The sequence below is a fragment of the Scyliorhinus torazame genome, chromosome 27, assembly GCF_047496885.1.
Source record: "Scyliorhinus torazame isolate Kashiwa2021f chromosome 27, sScyTor2.1, whole genome shotgun sequence".
In the NCBI taxonomy this organism is placed as follows: Eukaryota; Metazoa; Chordata; class Chondrichthyes; order Carcharhiniformes; family Scyliorhinidae; genus Scyliorhinus; species Scyliorhinus torazame.
The window spans coordinates 22,681,515-22,690,697 of NC_092733.1; the positions used below are offsets into that span (position 1 = coordinate 22,681,515).

At 55.4% G+C, this 9,183-nt stretch overlaps 1 protein-coding gene across 1 annotated transcript in view; it reads right to left on the bottom strand.

The window, feature by feature from the left end:
• Positions 1 to 2,800, bottom strand: part of LOC140403300 (keratin, type I cytoskeletal 18-like) — a 30,333-nt gene extending 27,533 nt beyond the window's left edge. Inside the window, exon 1 of the mRNA XM_072491122.1 lies at positions 2,311 to 2,800. Within this exon, the coding sequence (XP_072347223.1) occupies positions 2,311 to 2,718 (408 nt within the window). The 5' untranslated portion in view covers positions 2,719 to 2,800. The remainder of the gene's footprint in view (positions 1 to 2,310) is intronic.
• Between the last annotated feature and the right edge of the window lie 6,383 nt (positions 2,801 to 9,183).

Here is a 9,183-nt window from a genome sequence, read left to right on the forward strand (position 1 = left end):
GTCACAAGTAGGCTTCAAATGAAGTTACTGTGAAAAGCCCCTAGTCACCACATTCCGGCGCCTGTTCGGGGAGGCTGGTACGGGAATTGAACCTTGCTGCTGGCCTGCCTTGGTCTGCTTTCAAAGCCAGCGATTTAGCCCTGTGCTAAACCAGCCTCTCTGGTTAGCACTGCTGCCTCACGGCGCTGAGGACCCGGGTTCAATCCCGGCTCTGGGTCACTGTCCGTGTGGAGTTTACACAATCTCCCCGTGTCTGCGTGGGTCTCACCCCCACAGCCCAAAGATGTGCAGGGTAGGTGGATTGGCCGCGCTAAATTGCCCCTTAATTGGAAAAAGTAATTGGGTACTCTAAATTTATAAAAATAAAACAACATGCAGGAAGGCACAGAGGGCTGGATTCTCCGCTGTCGCGATTCTCTGTCGCGATTCTCCACTGTCGCGGAGAATCCCGCTGCCGGGGGGCCGTGCCGGGGCAGGACGGAGAATCCCGCTGCCGGGGGGCCGTGCCGGGGCAGGACGGAGAATCCCGCTGCTGGGGGGCCGTGCCGGGGCAGGACGGAGAATCCCGCTGCCGGGGGGCCGTGCCGGGGGGCCGTGCCGGGGGGCCGCACTGGGGCAGGATGGAGAATCCCGCTGCCGGGGGGCCGTGCCGGGGGGCCGTGCCGGGGCAGGACGGAGAATCCCGCTGCCGGGGGGCCGTGCCGGGGCAGGACGGAGAATCCCGCTGCCGGGGGGCCGTGCCGGGGCAGGACGGAGAATCCCGCTGCCGGGGGGCCGTGCCGGGGCAGGACGGAGAATCCCGCTGCCGGGGGGCCGCACTGGGGCAGGACGGAGAATCCCGCTGCCGGGGGGCCGCACTGGGGCAGGACGGAGAATCCCGCTGCCGGGGGGGCCGTGCCAGGGGGCCGTGCCGGGGAAGGACGGAGAATCCCGCTGCCGGGGGGCCGTGCCGGGGCAGGACGGAGAATACTGCTCAGAGCCTCTGAGAACTAGTTCTATTGGGGCCGTGTCCTGACTCAGCTGCTTTACGAGACTCTGCTTCCAAATGTAGAAGTGAGTCCGCCTGTACCTGGGCTATTCTCCTTCAGTCTGGGGGCAGGGAGAGGTGGGCATGTTCACAGCTTCTGTTGATTTTATTGCCCTGAAATCAAATAAAGGCAGTGGTGGGATGTCCCGCCTTCAGTCTGACTTGTACCTCAGCCAGGTCGCAATCTTTTCTGATTCTGGTGTTTAGGTGCAGTTCTAAAGGTGCGTTCCATTCACACACAGACACACACACAGACACACAGACACACACACACAGACACACACACACACACACACACACACACACAGACACACACACACACACACAGACACACAGACACACACACACAGACACACAGACACACACACACACAGACAGACACACACACACAGGCAGACACACACACAGACAGACACACACACAGACACACACACACAGACACACACACACACACACACAGACAGACACACACACACAGACAGACACACACACAGACAGACACACACACAGACACACACAGACACACACACACACACACACAGACACACACACACACAGACACACACACACACACACAGACACACACACACACACAGACAGACACACACACACAGACAGACACACACACAGACAGACACACACACAGACACACACACACAGACACACACAGACACACACACACAGACACACACACTCAGACGCACAAAGTGACACACAGCCACACGTACACACAGTGACAGACACACACTGAGAACGCACACAGTGATACACCCAGAGCCCCACACACAACCCCCCACCCCCACCCACCCAGACACACAGTAACACACACACTGCCTGGACACACACCTGAGTGGAATCTGTCTGCACAGGTCCAGAAGCAGGAACCACCCCCTAGCCCACCCCACCCCGTTCACAACTTGGAAATTCTGCAGGCTCATTAATAGCCCCCCCCGCCCCCCCCCCACCCCCCGCCTAACCCGCAGTCCCCGCCTCCCGGCAGCAGAGCTTGCTCGGTGAGCCTTCAGCAAAAAACACTCAGCAAACATAGACGGGTTTAAAACACGACGGAGGCGAGGTGTGTGTGTGTCTGTGTGTGTGTGTGTGTGAGTGTGTGTGTGAGTGGACCAGGCGCCCAGCGTACGCACGTCGAGGTAGCCTGGAGACGGGGGTGCGGAACATTGTCCAGACCGGCTGGAGAGCGAGATGGTCCGACGGGAAGCGAAAGGAAAAGATTGGAAAGGGTGAATGGGGGAGAAGGAGGGGGGGCGAGAGAAATTTCTTACCTGCTGCTGGAGAGGTATGACCATTTTATCGTACATGGACCAGTCGAACCCGTCAAGTGTTCTGTTTGCCCCACAGTTCCGAATCTCGATCTCCAGCTCCTTGTTCGATTTCTCCAGCAGGTTCACTTGTTCCATGTAATTGGCCAGGCGTTGGTTCAGGTTCTGCATGGCATTCTTTTCATCAGTTATCAGGCCCCCACCTCCCCTCAGGACAGCACTGCCCATGGCGCTACCAGTGCTGATACCGTAACCGGAAACTCGCCCCGCCAGACCACTAGCGCCGCGACCGATAGTTAAGGAGCTGAGGCTAGTGCTTGACCTTGACGGTCGACCGGGCAGACTCATGGCGGACATCCCAGTTCCGTACCTGCTCTTTGTGCCCCTGGCGGACGAGTAAATGGAAGCCATGTCTAAACCGCAGTTGGCTTGTAGGGGGACGCGCTGCAGGTGAGGACGGCTCTGGGAAGGGTGGGCGGTGGCTGGGTGAGCGGAGGGGTGCCCCTTTTTATCCCGGTCCGGGAGAGGGCGGGGCTTCACGGGGGGTGGGGGGGGGGGGCAGCCCACAGCCCACAGCCCTCCGTGACCCGATTGGGCGAAGGCGTGAAAGTGGGCGGCGCCACCATGGGAGATGGGGGCGGGTTAAGGAGCCGGTATGTTCAGGAGGTGGGGTGGGGGGGGGGGGGGGGGGTTGCAGCAGAGGTGCTGAGTTGAGGCGGGTGGGGGTGCAGGGTGGGGAGAGGAAGAGATGGTGGGATGCGAATAGTGCATGGACTGAGTGTCAGTCGCATTCACAGCAGCTTTAATGCTTGATTGTAGGAATGTTTGATTTGCAAGCACCGTCTGAATATCAGAGATGCGATCGCTCACAGATCGCCCGGAATGTATTACAATCTTGTAGGGGAAAGTGATGGTGCTACAGTGGTTAGCACTGCTGCTTCACAGCTCCAGGGTCCCGGGTTCGATTCCCGGCTTGGGTCACTGTCTGTGCGGAGTCTGCACGTTCTCCCCGTGTCTGCGTGGGTTTCCTCCGGGTGCTCCGGTTTCCTCCCACAAGTCTCGAAAGACGTGCTTGTTAGGTGAATTGGACATTCTGAATTCTCCCACTGTGTCCCCGAACAGGCGCCGGAATGTGGCGACGAGGGGATTTTCACAGTAACATCATTGCAGTGTTAATGTCAGCCTACTTGTGACACTAATAAAGATTATTATTGTTATTCAATTGACAACCTCCTTATCAGCACAGCTGGTCTCTACCCTCTGTAGTTGTGAGGTCCCCCACAATTCTGTACCAGCACTGAATCCTGTCCCTCTATCACCCCCCCCCCCCCCCCCACCCCCATCCCCCCCCCTTAACAACACCGATGGTCAATGATAGTTCCAGGGTCACCATTGCCGAGGCGAGCCTTTAGTTCCAGATTTTATGAATCAAATTCAAATTCCGGCAACAGCCGTGGGAAGGGGACAACTTATTCCCAGGGCAACGTGCCTTTTCTTCGGGACTGAGGTTCTGCTCGATCAGCAGAACCCACCCCCGGTTCTATCCTTCAACAACAAGAACTTTCATTGATCTAAACCTCCGCAAAATAAAATGCGCCTCGGGAGCATTATCCAACGAAATGGAAGAGCACGGCAAGGGCAGAGATATTAGGACAGGCGACAAACAGCTATCCTGCAGTAGGTTTTGAGGAATGTCTTAATGAGGAAGAGAGAGAGAGAGAGAGGAGATGTTTAGGGAGTGAATTCCAGAGCTTATGAGCCAGGCAGGTGAAGGCACGATCACCAAGGGGGGAGGGGAATCTTGTCCAGGAAATCTTATGCCCCCCCCACCCCAACCCTCACCCCCACGAGGCCGCAGAGCCTGCCTTGTGGTGGTGTAAAATTCTGCCCTCGGACTTCAGCCTCCAGTTATGACGGGGACCAGAAAACACAAGCGTGGCTATCACTCCATTCCCACTGAAATGAAGGGTGAGGGGGAAATGAGGGACAGCGTGGGAGGAATTCGACCTCTCCTCGGCCCAGGGCAGCTCCACCCCGTTCGGGCCTGCGATCCTTGTTGCCTTGTCCCCCTAGGCAGGACTTTTTTACGGAACATGGGCGTCGCTGGCTAGGCCGTGCATTTATTGCCCATCCCTAGTTGCCCTTTGGAAGGTGGTGGTGAGCTCCCTTCTTGAACCGCTGCAGTCCCTGAGGTGTACATAGAACAGGCAGTGCAGAAGGCGGCCATTCGGCCCATCGAGTCTGCACCGACCCGCTTAAGCCCTCACTTCCACCCCATCCCCGTAACCCAATAACCCTTCCTCAGGTGAATGAAGAGGTGAATAAATGATACCTCTTCATTCACCTGAGGAAGGAGCAGCGCTCCGAAAGCTAGTGTTTGAAACAAACCGGTTGGGCTTTAACCTGGTGTTGTGAGACTTCTTACTGTGCTCACCCCCAGTCCAACGCCGGCATCTCTACATCATGGCAACCTTTTTAGTCACTAAGGGGCAATTTAGTCACTCAGGGCAATCCACCTAACCCGCACGTCTTTGGACTGTGGGAGGAAACCGGAGCACCCGGAGGAAACCCACGCAGACACGGGGGGAGAACGTGCAGACTCCGCACAGACAGTGGCCCAGCAGGGAATCGAACCTGGGACCCTGGCGCTGTGAACCCACAGTGCCATCCACTGAGCTCCCGAGCTGCCCCATGTAGGTGTAGGTGTGTTTTGGTGACGGTCGAATACAACTGAGTGGCTTGGTGGGCCATTTCGGTCTGCTCCCAGCAGCAACCCCTCACACAACGGCAGGACATGGAAATGAGTGTGTGTGAGAGAATCACACACGGACAGGTGAGAGGCTGTTACCTCTGAACACCTCAGCAGGCAGCGAGGCAACAGTTTAACATCTGAACAAAGCGAGAGGTGGGGGGTGGGGGAGCCTTCAGGTTCTGTCTGTTAATTCGGCCACAGCGTGAGGGACAAAAGTCTATTTGGCGTTTCCTAATTTCAGCCAAGCTTGCCTCGCGACCTGCAGGTGCGTTTATGCTCCTCCCAAGATCAAAGACTTAAAATTTACGAATGGACAATCTTTCCAGCTTCTCATTTCCGGGTCATCGCATTGCACACAGAGGGTTGCAGGGGTAGGGCGGGAGGGGGAGTGGGTCTAAGTAGGGTGCTCTTTCAGAGGGTCAGTATGGGCACGCTGGGCCGAATGGCCTCCTTCTGTAGGGGTTCCGTAGATTGCTAATGGCCACTTAAGGGTTTTTTTTCCCACCATGCTTTAATTTTTAGGCAAGCGGGCGTGAGTCAGACCAGGGCGGGAAACCGAAAAAGAAACCAATTCTCCACCTGGGGCAGAAGGGGCGGGGGGGAGGGGGGGGAGGGGGGTGGGGGGTGGGAGGGGGGGGGGGGGGCTCAATCTGAAGACACGATCAGATTTGGGGAGTCCTCCCCTCTGGGACCTGGGAGCTCCGAGACTTCCTCTACCACCGTCCCCCCCCCTCCCTCCCCCCTCTGGCCTACCCACGACTCCACAATCGAACCCCCTCCCAACTTCCCAGGGCATCCCTTACTCTCCCGCCCCCAGGCGGGACCCCCGGGGTTTACCTTTACAACAGTCCCAGGACTTAGTTCCAGGCAGAGCGCTGCAGTACCCTTTCCGGCCACCGCAAGGTGTGTTTGGGCGGGTTGGGGATAGGTGCCAGCCAATCACATTGATTGACTGCTCTCCAAGCTGGGCCTTGGGCCCAAAGGGTGGAAGGAGGTCCTGCCCCCTACCAATCGGAACTCAACTGAGTGTGAAATAGGAGAGGGGTTTCTGGCGGGGGGCACGATACACGCCTGGACCGTTTTGCCCACTCTAAAGCCCACCTACAGTATTCCCTTATCGTCCATATGTCTATCCAATGACCATTTGAATGCCCTATGCTACCGTGCTGCCCTTAGCCTCAGCCTTTCCTCATAAGATCTTCCCTCCATACCGGGCAACATCCTGGTAAATCTCCTCTGCACCCTTTCCAATGCTTCCACATCCTTCCTATAATGCGGCGACCAGAATTGCACGCAATACTCCAAATGCGGCCGCACCAGAGTTTTGTACAGCTGCAACATGAACTCATGGCTCCGAAACTCAATCACTCTACCAATAAAAGCTAACACACTGTACGCCTTCTTAACAACCCTCTCAACCTGGGCAGCACGGTAGCATAGTGGTTAGCACAGTTGCTTCACAGCTCCAAGGTCCCAGGTTCGATTCCGGCTTGGGTCACTGTCTGTGCGGAGTCTGCACATCCTCCCCGTGTGTGCGTGGGTTTCCTCCGGGTGCTCCGGTTTCCTCCCACAGTCCAAAGATGTGCAGGTTAGGTGGATTGGCCATGATAAATTGACCTTAGTGTCCAAAATTGCCCTTAGCGTTGGGTGGGGTTACAGGGTTATGGGGATAGGGTGGAGGTGTTGACCTTGGGTAGGGTGCTCTTTCCAAGAGCCAGTGCAGACTCGATGGGCCGAATGGCCTCCTTCTGCACTGTAAATTCTATGATAACCTGAATCCAGCTGAGAAACAGCTGGGCAGACGCCCAGCTCCTGTTTGCAAGATTTGGACAAAGTCAGACACGCGGTGACGCCGAGTCGGGGGCTGGTTAGTGCTAAAAGCTGAAGAATCCACAAAGATCAGCAATCTGGGTTGGGACGCGAGACGCTCCCGACATGTCAGCTCAAGAAACACCTGGCAGATAGGGAACAGGGATGCTATTGTTCTCGTAAACCAACTCACCTGGCAATTGACAGAGAATGCATGCCATTGTGAATGGAGCCTCAGGCAGCGAACTTACGATGAAATATCTTTGGCTACATCACACACACACACACACACACACAAAATCCTTCACGAGGATCTGGTAAAGCTCTTGCACATTTCTTGAAAAGAGAGCATTAGAGAGCACAGGACGAGGGCCGCAGACGTATGGGGACACCACCGCCTGGAGGCTTCCCCTCCAAGCCACTCACCACCCCGACTTGGGAATATATCGGCCGTTCCTTCACTGTCGCTGGGTCAAAGTCCTGAGGTTCCCTCCTAACAGCGCTGTGGGTGTACCTACACCTCATGGACTGCCACGGTAAAAGAAGGCGGCTCCCTGCCACCTACTGAAGGGCAGTTAGGGATGGGCAATAGATGCTGGTCAAACCAGGGATGCCCATAGCCCAGGAATTATTGGAGAAAGATTTGCACACTTGAGTAGGTGTGTTTGTATCCACGAGCATGTTACCGTTATGCATGTCTGACTGTCCAACTGGGTGTCTTGAATATGTTTGTGTAAATGTGTGTGCATTCATATTTGGGAAGGATATATGTTTGTGTAAAGCAAAAACTCAAGTCGCCATAGTCCCAGATGACCATGGGCTGCGTTCCCCTTTGAGGGGGGGGAGAGCTGACTGATGGTGATTTAACCTGAGGGTCACCGCACCTCAGGCGAGGGGCGAGGTTGAGAAGGCGGGGCCTTCCTGAATAACCTCAGCCGGCGCGGCGCGCACTCCGCGGCCCTGCTCGCCCCCTGCAAATCGCAGAATCACCCTGGACTTTCTCCAGGTGAGTCCAGAGTGATTCGCGGGCGGCTTTCCGCGGGCGTGGGGACAGAGCCCCATTATTGGACCGCCCCCTGCTTGTTCCATTTTTCTTGGTTTTGGTTGTCTTTTATATGTTTATATTTCTAAATGCCTTAATAAAAGTATTTTATTTTTAAATCCTCACGGTGTGTGTATGCATGTGTGTGAGTGCACATGTGTGTGAGTGCACATGTGCATGTTTGTGTGCACATGCATGTCTGTGTGTCTGTGTGTGTGCATGTGTGTGCGTGTCTGCATTTGTGTGTGCATGTGTTTGTGTACGTGTGCATGTGTCAGTGTGATTGTGTGTTTGCATATGCATGTGGCTGTGTACGTGTGGTGTGCATGTGTGGGTGCATTTGTGTACGTGTGTGTGCATGTGTGTTTCTGTGCATGTGCGTGTGGGTGTGAGTGTTTGCATGTGGGTGTGTAAATGTGTGCATATGCAAGATATCACAGTGGTTAGCACTGTTGCTTCACAACGCCAGGGACCCAGGTTCCCTGTCTGTGCGGAGTCGGCACATTCTCTACGATTCTATCATAGAATTTACAGAGCAGAAGGAGGCCATTCGGCCCATCGCGTCTGCAACGGCCCTTGGAAAGAGCACCCTACTTAACCCCACACCTCCATCCCATCCGCGTAACCCAGCAACTCCACCCAACACTAAGGGGCAATTTATCATGGCCAATCCACCTAACCTGCACATTTTTGGACTGTGGGAGGAAACAGGAGCACCCGGAGGAAACCCACGCACACACGGGGAGGACTTGCAGACTCCGCACAGACAGTGAGCCAAGCCGGGAATCGAACCTGGGACCCTGGAGCTGTGAAGCAATTGTGCTAACCACTGTGCTACCGTGCTGCCCTGCGTGGGTTTCCTCCGGTTTCCTCCTACAAGCCCCGAAAGACGTGCTTGTTAGGTGAATTGGACATTCTGAATTCTCCCTCCGTGTACCCGAAGAGGCGCCGGAATGTGGCGACTAGGGGCTTTTCACAGTAACTTCATCGCAGTGTTAATGTAAGCCTACATAATAATAATCTTAATAATCTTTATTGTCACAAGTAGGCTTACATTAACACTGCAATGAAGTTGTTGTGAAACGTCCCTAGTCGCCACATTCCGGCGCCTGTTCGGGTACACGGAGGGAGAATTCAGAATGTCCAATTCACCTACTTGCGACACTAATAAAGATTAGTATTATGTGTGTGAGTGAGTGAGTGACTGTGTATGTGTGTATGAGTGTCTGCCTTTGTGCGTGCGTGTGTGTGAAAGAGCGACTGTGTGTATGCA